Source organism: Triticum urartu, chromosome 6 (assembly GCF_003073215.2).
Source record: "Triticum urartu cultivar G1812 chromosome 6, Tu2.1, whole genome shotgun sequence".
NCBI classification, from domain to species: Eukaryota; Viridiplantae; Streptophyta; class Magnoliopsida; order Poales; family Poaceae; genus Triticum; species Triticum urartu.
The window spans coordinates 68,223,280-68,239,741 of NC_053027.1; the positions used below are offsets into that span (position 1 = coordinate 68,223,280).

At 47.2% G+C, this 16,462-nt stretch overlaps 1 protein-coding gene across 1 annotated transcript; it reads right to left on the reverse strand.

Annotated features, from left to right (window-relative positions):
• Positions 1-13,739: 13,739 nt before the first annotated feature.
• On the reverse strand, positions 13,740-16,382 carry LOC125517459 (putative leucine-rich repeat receptor-like protein kinase At2g19210). Its single transcript, XM_048682659.1, has 5 exons — positions 16,227-16,382; positions 15,349-15,910; positions 14,693-15,264; positions 14,179-14,258; positions 13,740-14,044 (listed from the first exon to the last, which is right to left on the reverse strand). Exons 1-5 carry the CDS (start codon positions 16,336-16,338, stop codon positions 13,865-13,867), a joined length of 1,506 nt encoding a protein of 501 aa, XP_048538616.1. The 5' UTR covers positions 16,339-16,382; the 3' UTR covers positions 13,740-13,864.
• Positions 16,383-16,462: the final 80 nt, after the last annotated feature.

A 16,462-nucleotide genomic window follows, 5' to 3' on the forward strand; every position in this document is an offset into this window, starting at 1 on the left:
TAAGTGAAACATGATCCGAGTTAACTAGGCCGTGTCCGATCATCACGTGAGACGGACTAGTCAACATCGGTGAACATCTTCATGTTGATCGTATCTTCTATACGACTCATGCTCGACCTTTCGGTCTTCCATGCTCCGAGGCCATGTCTGTACATGCTAGGCTCGTCAAGTCAACCTAAGTGTATTGCGTGTGTAAATCTGGCTTACACCCGTTGTATTCGAACGTTAGAATCTATCACACCCGATCATCACGTGGTGCTTCGAAACAACGAACCTTCGCAACAGTGCACAGTTAGGGGGAACACTTTCTTAAAATTATTACGAGGGATCATCTCATTTAAGCTATCGTCGTTCTAAGAAAATAAGATGTAAAACATGATAAGCATCACATGCAATCAAATAGTGACATGATATGGCCAATATCATTTGCTCCTTTTGATCTCCATCTTCGGGGTTCCATGATCATCGTTGTCACCGGCATGACACCATGATCTCCATCATCGTGTCTTCTTGAAGTTGTCTCATCATCTATTACTTCTACTACTATGGATAATGCTTTAGCAATAATGTAAAGTAATTACATGACATTTATGTTGACACGCAGGTCATAAATAAATAAAGACAACTCCTATGGCTCCTGCCGGTTGTCATACTCATCGACATGCAAGTCGTGATTCCTATTACAAGAACATGATCAATCTCATACATCACATATATCATTCATCACATCCTTTTGGCCATATCACATCACACGGCACATGCTGCAAAAACAAGTTAGACGTCCTCTAATTGTTGTTGCAAGTTTTTACATGGCTGCTATAGGTTTCTAGCAAGAACGTTTCTTACCTACGCCAAAACCACCACGTGATATGCCAATTTCTATTTACCCTTCATAAGGACCCTTTTCATCAAATCCGATCCGTAAAGTGGGAGAGGCAGACACCCGCCAGCCACCTTATGCAACTAGTGCATGTCAATCGGTGGAACCAGTCTCACGTAAGCGTACGTGTAAGGTCCGTCCGGGACGCTTAATCCCATGATGCCGCCGAATCAAGACAAGACTAGTAACGGCAAGCAAATTGACAATATCCACGCCCACAACTGCTTTGTGTTCTACTCGTGCATAGAAACTACGCATAGACCTAGCTCATGATGCCACTGTTGGGGAACGTAGCAGAATTTTAAAATTTTCTAAGCATCACCAAGATCAATCTATGGAGTCATCTAGCAACGAGGGAGAGAGCAGTGCATCTACATACCCTTGTAGATCGCGCGCGGAAGCGTTCAAGAGAACGGGGTTGATGGAGTCATACTCGTCGTGATCCAAATCACCGATGACCAAGTGCCGAACGGACGGCACCTCCGCGTTCAACACACGTATGGTTGGGAAGACGTCTCCTCCAACTTGATCCAGCAAGGGGGAAGGAGAGGTTGATGAAGATCCAGCAGCACGACGGTGTGGTGGTGGATGCAGCAGGATCCCGGCAGGGCTTCGCCAAGCGCAAGCGGGGAAGAGAGGTGTTACGGAGGGAGAGGGAGGCGCCAAGTGCAAGGGTGCAGCTGCCCTCCCTCCCTCTTTATATAGGGGCCTTGGGGGGGCGCCGGCCCTAGGAGATGCAATCTCCAAGGGAGCAGCGGCCAAGGGGTGGCTTCCCCCCCCCAAGCCAAGTGGGTGGCGCCCCCACCCCTAGGGTTTCCCAACCCTAGGCGCAGGGGAGGCCCAAGGGGGGCGCACCAGCACACCAGGGGCTGGTTCCCCTCCCACTTCAGCCCATGGGGCCCTCCGGGATAGGTGGCCCCACCCGGTGGACCCCCGGGACCCTTCCGGTGGTCCCGGTACAATACGGCGACCCCTGAAACCTTCCTGATGGCCGAAACTGGACTTCCTATATATAAATCTTTACCTCTGGAGCATTCCGGAACTCCTCGTGACGTCCGGGATCTCATCCGGGACCGCGAACAACTTTCGGGTTACTGCATACTAATATCTCTACAACCCTAGCGTCACCGAACCTTAAGTGTGAAGACCCTACGGGTTCGGGAGACATGCAGTCATGACCGAGATGCCTCTCCAGTCAATAACCAACAGCGGGATCTGGATACCCATGTTGGCTCCCACATGCTCCTCGATGATCTCATCAGATGAACCACGATGTCGAGGATTCAATCAATCCGTATACAATTCCCTTTGTCAATCGGTACGTTACTTGCCCAAGACTCGATCGTCGATATCCCAATACCTCGTTCAATCTCGTTACCGGCAAGTCACTTTACTCGTACCGTAATGCATGATCCCGTGATCAACCACTTGGTCACATTGAGCTCATTATGATGATGCATTACCGAGTGGGCCCAGAGATACCTCTCCGTCATACGGAGTGACAAATCCCAGTCTCGATTCATGCCAACCCAACAGACACTTTCGGAGATACCTGTAGTGTACCTTTATAGTCACCCAGTTACGTTGTGACGTTTGGCACACCCAAGGCACTCTTACGGTATCGGAGTTGCACAATCTCATGGTCTAAGGAAATGATACTTGACATTCGGAAAAGCTACAGCAAACGAACTACACGATCTTTAAGCTATGCTTAGGATTGGGTCCAGTCCATCACATCATTCTCCTAATGATGTGATCCCGTTATCAACGACATCCAATGTCCATAGTCAGGAAACGATGACTATCTTTTGATCAACGCGAGCTAGTCAACTAGAGGTTCACTAGGGACGTGTTGTGGTCTATGTATTCACACATGTATTACGATTTCCGGATAACACAATTATAGCATGAATAATAGACAATTATCATGAACAAAGAAATATAATAATAACCATTTTATTATTGCTAGGGCATATTTCCAACAGTTCTGCCTTCACTCTTCTGCAGACATCACATTCATTCACGAACTGAGCAATCTCGCGCTTCATTCGAGTCCACCAATACGACTGCTTGAGGTCATGGTACATCTTTGTACTTCCAGGGTGGATAGAGAGGAGTGAATTGTGAGCCTCGTTCATAATGACTTTACGAAGATCACCTTTAGGCACAACAATGCGATCCTCGAAGAATAGAGTATCCTTGTCATCCAGACGATAGCACTTGTACTTGGGTTGACTCTTGGTAATCCCAATCTTCACCTACTTCACCATAGCATCAAGAAGTTGGGAATCGCGAATCTGATCTTCCAAAGTAGGAGAGACTTGAAGGTTGGCGAGAAAACCTTGAGGAACAACTTGCAGATTGAGTTTGAGGAAAGCTTCACAAAGCTCGGGTTGGTAAGGCTTGAGAATCAAACTGTTGCAGTAAGCCTTCCTGCTCAACGCGTCAGCAATTACATTGGCCTTTGCTGGAGTATATTCAATACTTGGATTATACTCTTGAATCATTTCGACCCAACGAGTCTGCCTGAGGTTGAGATTAGGCCGAGTGAAGATGTACTTGAGACTCTTGTGGTCAGTGAATATGTCCACTTTTCTTCCCAACAAGAGATGTCTCCAAGTTAAAAGAGCATGCACAACTGCCGCCAACTCGAGGTCATGAGTGGGGTAGTTCTTTTCATTGGGCTTCAGCTGGCGAGAGGTATAGGCCACAACTTTCTTCTCTTGCATCAACACTGCACCAAGACCTTGAAGAGAGGCATCACAGAAGACCTCGAACGGTTTGGATTCATCCGGAGGAGTCAGAACTGGAGCAGTGACTAACTTCTCTTTCAGGGTGTTGAAAGCGATGTCACATTCAGGAGACCAGATGTACTTCACATGCTTCTGGAGAAGGTTGGAAAGAGGCTTCGCGATCTTAGAGAAGTTCTCAACGAACCTTCGACAATAGCTTGCGAGCCCAAGGAAGCTGCGGAGTTGCTTCACGTTCTGAGGTGGTTCCCAATTCACAATTGCAGACACCTTCTCAGGATTGACTGCTATGCCCTTGGCAGAAATGATATGCCCAAGGTAGAGAACCTCATCGAGCCAAAACTCGCACTTTGAAAACTTGGCATAGAACTGATGTTCTCTGAGCTTATCGAGCACCAAACGCAAGTGCTTGGCATGATCCTCCTTGTTCTTGGAAAAGACCAAAATGTCATCGAGGTAGACCAAGACGAAGTCATTTGTGTAGGGGTTGAAGATGAAGTTCATCATGCGAGAGAAAGTTGGCGGAGCATTGACGAGGCCGAAAGGCATGACAGTGTATTCATATGAACCATAGCTTGTTCTGAAAGCTGTCTTGGGGATATCTTGCTCACGAATGCGAATCTGGTGATAGCCCATACGGAGATCAAGCTTAGAGAATACTTGAGCACCTTTGAGTTGTTCAAACAGCTCGCTGATGTTGGGAAGTGGGTACTTGTTCTTTATGGTCTTCTTGTTCAATGGACGGTAGTCAACACAGAGTCGGTCTGTTCCATCCTTCTTCTTCACAAAAAGAACTCCACAACCCCATGGAGAAGAACTAGGTCGGATGAGACCCATTCGCTCTTGAATATCGAGTTGCTTCTTCAGCTCTTTCAACTCTTCAGGTCCAAGCTTGTAAGGACGTTTGCAAACAGGTTCCGTGCCAGGCTCAAGATCGATGACGAATTCAACTGGCCAGTGCGGAGGCATTCCTGGAAGCTCTTCTGGAAAGACGTCTTGATATTCGCAAACGACCGGAATTTGAGAGATGGCATCCAGCTCACTCTTCTCATTGAGAGAAAACAGTCGGATGGTATCATCCCTTGCGGCAAAGACAATTACATCCTCAGACAAATGATTCAATTGAATCTGCCTGGCAGCACAATCAAGGTGAGCCTTGTGCTTAGAAAGCCAGTCCATTCCAAGAATAAGATCAATATCCGAGTTACCAAGGACCACTAGAGAGGATAGAAACTTATAGTCGCCCAACGTGATAGTAACATCCGGGATCATAGCGCTTGCATTCATGAATTTACCCAGAGAAACAACTGATAACTGCCTAGGCAATTCTTGTAAAGACAACTCATGCTTAGAAACAAATGGTCTCGAGATGAAACAATGCGATGCACCAGTGTCAAAAAGAACTTTTGCAAGAATATCATTAACAGGAAGGTTACCCATGATGACATCTGACGAGTCCTCTGCCTGAGCTGCATTCATCAAGTTGACCTTAGCAGACTTGGGGTCATGCTTGACCACTGCAGTGCTGGCAGATCTCACCGGAGGAGGAGGAGGAGGAAGACGCCTTTGATTGAAGCATTTGTTGGCATAGTGACCCTTCTGTTGGCACTTGTTGCACGTGACCTCTGAGAGTGGACGGTGATACGGAGCACTTGATCTTGGAGCTTGAGACGAAGTCTTGTTCTGAAAGCCAGGGTTGGGTGGGTGGGAAGATCCATTGCCACTTTTGCTCTTCTGCTGATAAGGCTAACGGAACGGAGGAGGAGGCAGCCAATACTTTTGCTTCTTAGCCACTTGAGTTGAGGAATAAGGAGTTGCATCTCTGACTCGCTTCTTGGAAGCATCGCACTTGAGTTGAGCAGTCTCTTGTTTCAATGCCATGTTGTAAAACTAATCGTACTTCTTAGGATAAAAAAGGACGAGAGCAAGTTGAAGATCTTCTCTGAGGCCACCCCTGAACTGATAAATCATGCTCTTCTCGTCAGGGACGTCCTGCTTGGCGAAACGAGCGAGCCTCTAGAACAGAATGTTATACTGGTAAACAGACAAGCTGCCTTGCTTCAAGTTGCGGAATTCCTCACGCTTGCTTTCAACAACACTCTGAGGAATGTGATGAGCTCTGAAGTCTTGACGGAATTCATCCCAGGTAATCACATGGCCTCCTCTGGAATCTTTGTATTGCTGAAACCATTCTGCAGCTTGGTCTTTGAGTTGGAAGGAGGCAAACTTGACAAAGTCCTTAGGCCTGACGTTGCTGCACTCGAAATGCTTGCATATATCCACGAGCCAATCATCAGCGTCTGAGGCCTTGACACAGTTGCTGAAGGTCTTTGGCTGGTTAGCAAGGAACTGGTTGAGTGTAGCAAACTGATTCTGATTGTTGCCCTGGCCATGATTCCCTTGGTTGCGCTCTTGCAGAATTTGCATGATCAGCTGCGTGTTTGCATTGGTAGCGGCCATCACAGCTTGCCATGCCTTCGGAGGTGGAGGTGGTAGTGGCGGATCCTGATTCTGATTCTGACCCTTAGCAGGAGCCATCCTGAAGAGGGTGACATCCGTTAGCATCTTGACAAACAAATATTCAAGCTAAATCAAACGGAATGAAATTTGCAACATAAAGTGTTCACATCCGGACAAAATGAACGAATGCATTCCAATTGAAATGGTCATATTTCCATAAATTGAGAAGCCACTTAGATAGAGGTAGAAGAATAAAACAGCAAGGTACGGACATGAACAAATACTTGGTGAGGATTACCCAATCCCAAACCAAATATCCGCGGAAGAAGAACTAAAGCTACAAGAATTCCCACCTATGAAATTCCCGAACCTTTCCGGTTATGCAATCAGGTGTTGGGGATACAGGGGAAGCATAATATCTCACCCAAAGCTAGCAAATCCTACATCCAGCTGTATCCATCCTTCAACACATAACCAAGAAACCTTCGGAAATCATTTACCTCAACCTTCGAAAAGCATCCGTTATACAAGTTATGGCAATACTCCCGAACTCCCGCCCAAGTACTGGGTGGCGTCGAGGTTATCTCACCAACAACTGCATAAAAGAGATTTTCGATGTTGGCGAAACTCAGGTATTCCAGAATCTCAACGATAAAATTGTGACGACAACACCTCGGAGCTCAACTCCCCGGGACATTGACACAACCCCTAAATGTCAGGAGGCACCAAGAACAATGTTCTCATCACAAAACCATCGGAACGATTCCAAGATACCCGCGTGATCCTAATTTTTTTAGTGAAATTTGAGAAGAGAAGAGTCAAAACTCTACGTCAGGAGGCCTCACAAGAGCGATGAAGGGACTGAGTAAAAAGAATTCCTAACTCTCCGATATATATAATCCTAAATGACTCAAAACATTTTTTCTGACTCAACAACGCCAACGATTCGATCAAGCAGGGGGCTCCTAAGGTCGGGGAAGGCTCTGATTACCAACTTGTAATGCCCTTGATGCGGCTATATCTCCCACGTGTCGAAGCACGACTTAGAGGCATAACCGCATTGAAAGCAATGTTGCAAGTGAGGTAATCTTCGCAAACAACCCATGTACATAAATAAAGGGGAAAGGTACATAGTTGGCTTACACTCGCCACGTCACACAATTGCATAAATAAGTCATTACAATCATCCAATACACTCAAGGTCCGACTAAGGAACCAAAATAAAGATCAACCCTCAAATGTGACAAAGTCCCTGATCGCCCCAACTGGGCACCACTACTGATCATCTGGGAAAGACACGTAGTAACGACGAGAGTCTTCATCGAACTCCCACTTGAGCTCGGTCATATCATCTGGAGCGGTATCATCGGTCCCTACATCTGGTTTTGGAAGTAAACTGTGAGTCACGGGGACTCAGCAATCTCACACCCTCGCGATCAAGACTATTTAAGCTTATAGGCAAGGTAAAGGTATGTTGTGGAGCTGCAGCAAGCGACTAGCATATATGGTGGCTAACATATTCGCAAAAGAGAGCGAGAAGAGAAGGCAAAGGCACGGTCAAACAACTATGATCAAGAAGTGATCCTAGAACCACCTACGTCAAGCATTACTCCAACACCGTGTTCACTTCCCGGAGTCCGCCGAGAAGAGACCATCACGGTTACACACGCGGTTGGTGCATTTTAATTAAGTAAAGTTTCAGGTTATCTACAACCGGACATTAACAAATTACCATCTGCCCATAACCGCGGGCACGGCTTTCGAAAGTTCAAATCCCTGCAGGGGAGTCCCAACTTAGCCCATCACAAGCTCTCACGGTCAACGAAGGATATTCCTTCTCCCAAGACAATCCGATCAGACTCGGCATCCCGGTTACAAGACATCCTCGACAATGGTAAAACTAAACCATCAAAGCCGCCCGAATGTGCCGACAAATCCCGATAGGAGCTGCACATATCTCATTCTCAGGGCACACTCAGATGAGCCAGACATCGGGTAGGCCTGCCCAGAGTTGCCCCTGGTAGCCCCGGACATCGCTCAGTTGGACCAACACTTAGAGAAGCACTGGCCCGGGGGGGGGTTAAAATAAAGATGACCCTTGAGTCCGCAAAACCCAAGGGAAAAAGGCTAGGTGGCGAATGGTAAAACCAATGTTGGGCCATGCTGGAAGAGTTTTATTCAAGGCGAACTATCAAGGGGTTCCTATTATAACCCAACCGTGTAAGGAACGCAAAATCCGGGAACATAACACCGATATGACGGAAACTAGGGCGGCAAGAGTGGAACAAAACACCAGGCATAAGGCCGAGCCTTCCACCCTTTACCAAGTATATAGGTGCATTAAGATAAACAAGATAATCTGGTGATATCCCAACAATAAACAAGTTCCAACAAGGAACGAACTCCAATCTTCACCTGCAACTAGCAACGCTATAAGAGGGTCTGAGCAAAGCGGTAACATAGCCAAACAACGGTTTGCTAGGACAACGTGGGTTAGAGGTCTGACATGGCAATGTGGGAGGCATGATAAGCAAGTGGTAGGTATCGTAGCATAGGCATAGCAAAAGAGCGAGCATCTAGCAAGCAAAGATAGAAGTGATTTCGAGGGTATGGTCATCTTGCCTGCAAAGTTCTTAGAGTTTCCTTGATCCTCGTAAGCGAACTCAACAGGCTCCTCGATCATGAACTCGTCTCCCGGCTCCACCCCAGCAATAACAACAAGCAAAAAGGAACACAATCAACCACGTGAAATTCTCAAGCAACATGATGCAAACATGGTATGATATGCGGGATGCGGTATGTGATGCATATGCAAGATTTGGAAAGGAAAAATTGAACCTGGCCTCAACTTGGAAATCCAATAGTGCCACTGGAAAGGGGAGTTGATTTCGGTCGAAATCGATATAAAGATCACCGGAATCGGATGCACGGTTTGGAAATGGCAAGCAAAACAAATATGGCACCGGTCTGCGATAAACATCAAAGTAGCCTTCTAAATGCATCAAGATAGATAAGCTAATGCACTCAAACATGACAACAAAATACATGGCAGGGATCCACTCATGATGCTTGACAAAAGATGAACACTGAGCTACGACTAGTTCACTCATTAACAGGTTCAAACAAGCATGGCAAAATTCAAAAGATAACAGGTTGCAGACTTAGTGAAATTAACACAAGTCAGGAATTTATCACCAGGAAGCAATGTTTAGAGCATGATAACTACATGCTACAGGGACATATCATGGCAAAGCAAGGCATGGCAAAATTGCAAAACATGTTAACAATCTGCCAGGAACATTTTATAGCAAAAGTAGAGCTCGATTGACTCAAGCTAGGGTGCTCCATAATTGCAAACAAAGACATGTATGGATAGAGCACACCATTATCTACAAAACATCCTTACTGATCATCCTCAAAAGAGGCACGAATCACTAGGAAACAACATGAACATATGGCATAAAATAAAGACAGGGCAAGGACTTAGTGAACTTCTAAGTCCCTGAAATCAGCATCATTGAGTAAGCTACTTTGCATGCTTGTGCTAGTCACCACAAAGATCACAAAAATACATGGCATACACCCCCGTAAATATGGCATGGCATTTTTCAAAACACATGTAGAGCTCAGGATCATAGCATGCACACATTAATCATGGCAAAAATGACAAAAGGGCATTTGCTGAAACAGATCTGACATAATCATCACATAGCCCTCTTCCAACAGCATTACGGGCATCAAGATGAGCTCAAATGAAAATGATGCAATGAGATGAAATGATGTACTCGTCGAGACGAACATTTTGATATGCTACACGCACGAATCGGAGCTACGATGAGGGAGTTATGATGCGCGAAAGTATGCCAAAAATTATCGGGGATTAGGGTTTCGGGGGAAAGTCAACCGTCTCGTCCAGATCCAGATCCGGTTGCACGTGAACCGAGGAGATCACCGGAGTGTACTGTAGCCGCCGGAGGGAAGCGGGGCGTCACCGGACTTGGCTCCCGGAGTCGAAGGAGAGGCGGGGAGGTCCAGATCCGGCGCGGCGGAGGAGGTAGTCGTCGGGGGCTGCGATGGAGGCCGGCGTCGAGGCGGGAGGAGCCGAGCGGAGCGGCGTCCGGTGGTGGCGAGGCTCGCTGGCGGCGCGTCGGCGCGGCGGATGGGCGGCGGAGGCGCGGAGGAAGCGGCACGGACGCGGGCGAGGATCGGCGGCGGCGGGCGATGGGCTCGCGGGGGCCCCGAGCGGGCTTCGCGAGCCTCGGGCGGCGGCGGTTCGGCGGGAGGACACGTGGCGCACGGCTAATGGCTGGGCGCGGTGGCGCGACGTGTCCATCCAGGGACGGACATGTCCGGTGGCGGCGCGAGGGTTTTTTCTAGGGTTAGGGAAAGAAGATCCGGGAATTGGAAATGGGGTCTATTTATAGAGGCAGAGGGAGTTAGAAGCTCCAAATGAGGTGCGGTTTGCGGCCACGCGATCATGATCGAACGCTCTAGACGATGGAAGAGGTTTAGGTGGGTTTTGGGCCACTTTGGAGGGGTGTTGGGCTGCAACACACACGAGGCCTTTTCGGTCCCTCAGTTGACCGTTGGAGTATCAAACGAAGTCCAAATGGTACAAAACTTGACAGGCGGTCTACCAGTAGTAAACCAATGCCGCATGACAAGTATCTGTCCAATCCGAAAACGTTTAACCCCCACACACGAAAATAGGTAGAAAGGACCACCGGAGGACATAGGAGCCCCGGAATGCAAAACGGACAACGGGGAAAATGCTCGGATGCATGAGACGAACATGTATGCAAATGCAATGCACATGATGACATGATATGAGATGCATGACAAAGACAAAACACACGGAGACAAAAACCCGACAACGAGGAAATAAAATAACTTAGTGCCGGAAACGGCAAGAGTTGGAATACAAATAAGGTAGGTTACATCCGGGGTGTTACATCTCGGAAGGCGCATAACAAGGTGTCACTAGTAGAAAAAGGACCTCGTTCATCACATTAGTCTCGGCTAGAGTTGGAACTGGGAGTAATATGAGCATTAGTCCCGGTTCCAAGTTTCATGGGCGTCAGAGGACCTTTATTTAGTCCTGATTCATAACACCAACCCGGACAAATGTCCTATATTTAGTCCCGGTTGGTGTTACCAACCGGGACTAAAGTCCTTGACCCTTTAGTCCCGGTTGATAACACTAACCCAGACTAAAGGGTCTACCTTTAGTCCCGGTTGGTATTACCAACCCAGACTAAAGGTCCTCCATAGGCTAGTTCAAAAGGAAAGCATTCCATCCAAAGTCACATGTGCTGTGTAGGTGGAATGGTAAGCTGCATGCAAGGCAATACATGAGGTCTTGAGTTTGAATCCCATGCAATGCATTGGTGGGACACTAGTAGAAAAAGGGTCTAATGGGAAACTCATTAGTCCCGGTTTGTAATTGAACCGGCACTAATGTGACCATTAGTGCCGGTTCCAACGGCCAGGCGGGCGGCGCTCATTAGTACCGGTTCGTGGCGAACCTTTAGTACCGGTTCGTGCCACGAACCGGTACTAAAAAGGTGGTGGCCTTTAGTACGGGTTGGTGGCTCCAACCGGTACTAAAGGGGGGGGGTCTTTAGTACCGGTTGGAGCCACCAACCGGTACTAAAGGTGGTGGCCTTTAGTACGGGTTGGTGGCTCCAACCGGTACTAAAGACCCCCCCCCCCACCAACCGGTACCAAAGGTGGTGCGCTGCCACCCGCAGTGCACAATGTTTAGTCCCACCTCGCTAGTTGAGAGGAGCTCGCACCGGTTTATAAGCCCCTCCGCGGCTACCGTGTCGAGCTCCTCTCTAAGCAGGCCTTTGTGGGCCTATTGCAAGTCTTCTTCCCTATGGGGCCTACTGGGCCGTACGGGCCAGCATCCTGGCCCAACTCGAGATTGGGTTTCTAGTCATATGCAGGCCGTGTCGGCCCAGTAGGCGGGCTGTTTTTGCTTTATTTCAAAAATAAAAATAAAAAAATCCTTACCAACCGGGACTAAAGGTCCCCCAGACCATGGCGCGCCTCGTGCCACGTGGTTGCCCTTTAGCACCGGTTCGTGCTGAACCGGTACTAAAGGGGGGGGCCTTTAGTGCCCACACTTTAGTGCCGGTTACCGAACCGACACTAAAGGGCCTTACGAACCGGTGCTATTGCCTAGTTCTGCACTAGTGGGAGGCATTATTTATTTTAGCCTTTCAGCCCCGATTGTGACAACCGGGACTAAAGGATCATGCCTTTAGTCCTGAATCCATAGTCTCGGTTGGGAAAACTGGAACTAAAGGGGGTTGGGAACCGGGGCTAAAGGTTTTTTTCTACTAGTGGTGTGGGTGTTCGGTTCGTGTTCCGCGTGTCAAGGTTGTGAGATATGGCGTGCTAGCTCAGCATGTGGGTACGACAACACAAGATGACTCGGTTTGGTCATATTCATTGAGTACCACTCTTGAGCTCCATGGTGAAAACTCCAGTTTAGCCTTTTACTCCCAGTTGTGACAACCGAGAATAAAGGATCATGCCTTTATAGTCCCGAATCCATAGTCCCGGTTGGGAAAACCGACTAAAGGAGGTTGGGAACCGAGACTAAAGGGTTTTTTTCTACTAGTGGTGTGGGTGTTCGGTTCGTGTTCAGCGTGTCAAGGTTGTGAGATATGGTGTGCTAGCTCAGCATGTGGGCACGACAACACAAGATGACTCGGTTTGGTCATATTCATTGAGTACCACTCTTGAGCTCCATGGTGAAAACTCCAGTTTTGATCCCCACCAATGGCAATGGCTGTGCAATGTTCCATTGGTGATGGAATTTCATGGAGATTACACAAACTTGCTCTTTAGAGGGAAAACTCATGATCATGTCTTACTGGTTGGTTCTGATGACGACGACGCTCGTGCATTGTTCCCTTCATGGAAGCTTCACTTTTGAAGAGCATTTCTCATAGTATGGGTGTTTTGAGTTTTTGTTGTTGCATGTCGTTAATAGCTTCATCGTGACTTTGGAGGTCATGTTTTTTCTTTGTAATAATTTAACTATGTGCATCCTCAATATTTTGACCAACTCTTGACATTATGTTTGCATAGACCGGAGGTACATGATACCAACTTAATATTAATGTATATATTGTCCTTTTGAAAAAAAGACCACCCAATAGTGTTGGGCCAAGGTCGTTTCCGTCACAGATTACACAATAAAGCATTTTCGTGTAGTCCCCTGCAGGGTTACCATTTTCTTAAGCAGCCAACACAATAATTGACTTTCATTGGTTTCACGGAGCGCAACGCAATTGGAATGCCACTGAGCATGAGCTATGTGTGGCACCAACTGGGTGCCAAAGATTGACACTCCACATCATGTCTACTTTAGCAAAGATTAATATTGCAATGTGTACTACCTCTCTCAAAATCAAAAGGAGACATTACACATTGTTTTTGGGGACATTAATATGGCTAAATATTAATAGACTAATACAGCCAGGAAATAATATTTTGCTTGTTTCTTTTCATGCTATGAGACATGGCCCGATGCTACCTGAGGCACCAATGCCATAGAAAATCTAACTTGCTACCTGCTGCAATGGGTTTCATGCATAGACAAGTGAAAATTTTAGACAAGTAAAGAAAATAAACATCTCAATATTTAAACAACACGGTTTAAAAGTATGAATGACTGTACATTTTGCACTTAAAATTCTTCAATAACCTGGTTGGAGGAGAGGTACGTATTTCCTTAGAAAACTTACAATACTTGAAATACTCAACAACACACATCAGTACAAAGGCGAAGAAATGACAGTATCACTTGGAACGAATAAGTGTTCGTCGTACAGTAGCTAGGACAGGCGGTCATTGTTGGAATCCTCTTGAAATCCTTCTCATCCCAACCGTAGTGCTGCTCATTTGACTTTGCAGTTTTACAGAGTTGTTCATCTTGATCCTGCACAGGCGATGAGCAGCAAAGCTAGCATTAGCATTCACATAAGCAGAAATGGAACGAAACAGATTGTTGTGCTCACCTTGCTTCTTCCGTCTTAGCAAGCAAAAGATTAGTAGTGCCGCCGATCCTATCACCACAAGCCCGGCTATAGGGACGGCTATGTAGAGGACAAGCTTATTACTCTTCTTGCATGAACTGCCACCGATGCAAACGTCTGAAAACGATGAACAATGTGTTATAACCTATTACCCCTTCCCAAAAGTACATGATGTTTTAGAAAACACGGTAATCATAATCAAATTTAACTCTTTTAAAATGATTTAGATTTATTAGATAGATATTCGTGTAACTATATTTTCAGTCACAAATAGTTTCAAAACATATGTTGTTCGAAAATGTTAACATACGTGTTTGGTAGTAGAAAAATATCAATCAAAGTTGCATGTTGGATACCGTGTACGAGACTATTAAAATGTTGCTCCATAAGTGGAACAAGCATTTTCAGAGTACTGTAAATAATGCATATTGTTTTTTTTCCTAAGTCAAGCTTCACAAACTTTGACCAATTTTACAGAGAAAATTATCATGATCTATACCGAGTATAGGAGTATGTATTTTGGATCAGATATATGCGTGCAGTGAGCATACCATCCTCGGACTTGTTGGAGCCGAAGTTACCATCCTTGGACCCGGCATTAGTGGTGGGAGTGGGCGAGGGCGTACCCTCCTCGGACTCGGTGTCGACTTTAGTGGTGGGCATGACGGAGAAACTCTCGAAAGCATTGACAATCGGCGGCAGTGTCGAGCCGGCAGTGGCTTCGATGGAAATGGTGATGGTGCCTTGTTGATCGGGAACAATGGCACCGTAGATGGCACCACTGGAGAGGTATTTCGGTGTGAGAGCATCTGGGTACCATCGCTTGCCGTTGACGTTGACGTAGAACTGGCGCACGGCGTTGCCTCTGAGAATGCCTAGCTCCGCGATGTGCAGGACAGCAATGTACCCGGGCGACGGGTTGTTGCGCTGAGGCTGAGGGTGCATGGTGATCTCTATGAGCGCGGAGGCGTTCCGGGCAGTCATCGCTGTCTCCATCACCTCCGTCGGCACCTGGAAAAGGTCATCGTTTGGGTTCTGCACCCTTCTAAACGTTGTGATGCTGGGGTATTCTGCGGTGGTATCCACTGGTCTCCATATTCGGTCATGTGGGTCATCAGGGTACCTGATCCATCCATAGATTGTCTATGTGGTTAGTACTCAACGTCAGCGAAGGAGAAGCTACACCAAACACGACCCACACACTCACCTTATTACGCGCGTTTTACTCCCCGTGCCGAGGTCTAACCTGCGGTGCAGGTTCAGGCCCTGCTTCGGGCTCACCTGTGGATAGAGCATGCTCTTAAGCGGCCTCAGCTCCAGGGCCGAGATGAACGGCGTCCCATCGCCGGTGTTCACCAGGCAGACATGCACGTAGTCGTCCGGCACGACCACCATGGCCTCTACAGTTAAATAAGTGTCCGATGGCCCCCCTGACATGTTCACCGTCGTCCAAAAGTTTGCGCCGATGTAGAGGTCAAACATGGGCGATGTGTTAAGGCCGTCGTAGTTGCCGTACAAGAACCACGCTCGGATGATGTACTTGAGCCCGCGCACCAGGGACCGAATCTTGTAGCAGTTGCGCTTACCATCGGGGAAGCTGCGCACGTTCTGCATAAACTTGGGAGCCCGGCTGCTCATGTACTCGACGGAGATGTCATGGTTCGAGCCGCTGTCTATGAAACCGGCATCCGGGGCGAACTGCAGCTTGGCTATGGTGTCGGTTTCTACGTACGTCTCCCCTGGGTGGCCGCAGTCTATGTTTACAAAACCTACAGTGCGATGCAGAAGTACACATTAAAATCTCTCATGTGTGGGTCATACATAGATAGAGTTTTTTCAAAATAATAATAGAGAAAGCAAATACCCAAAACATATGTCAAGAAAATCTAGCATATACCCTCAAAAAGGAACCTTGACAAGAAAGAAACAGATTAATGTTTTCCACGAGAAAAAGCAAGAATGAAATGTTCCTGTAAAACACAGACCAGGCCTGCAACAATGATAGAGAACAGGCAATTTCTCGATGAGACTATAAAATTGTATCTTGCACGCGCATGCGAAACCAACTACAAGTATTGAGCATACCTTTCCTGTCAGCCTGGGCACGAGCTTGCTGTAGCATGCTGCCAGCGGCAGCAACGGCGAGGCAGAGAAATGGCAACCACCGCATTGCCGCCATTGTTCTCGCCCTCGACATGCAAGAAGCTAATGCGGTTCCACGATGAGTATGTTTTAACGCTAGGTGCGGTTCCATGCCTATATGTAGGAGTACAACACATCATTAGTACGCATTGACATTGAACAAGTAATTAAACCTCTCG

Excerpts from the sequence above, each read along its gene's own strand:
- LOC125517459 (XM_048682659.1), bottom strand. The coding sequence starts at position 16,338 with ATGTCGAGGGCGAGAACAATGGCGGCAATGCGGTGGTTGCCATTTCTC. Across the intron at positions 15,911-16,226 it reads TGCCCAGGCTGACAGGAAAG|GTTTTGTAAACATAGACTGC; the intron begins GTATGCTCAATA and ends ATCGCACTGTAG. Across the intron at positions 15,265-15,348 it reads AGTAAAACGCGCGTAATAAG|GTACCCTGATGACCCACATG; the intron begins GTGAGTGTGTGG and ends TGGATGGATCAG.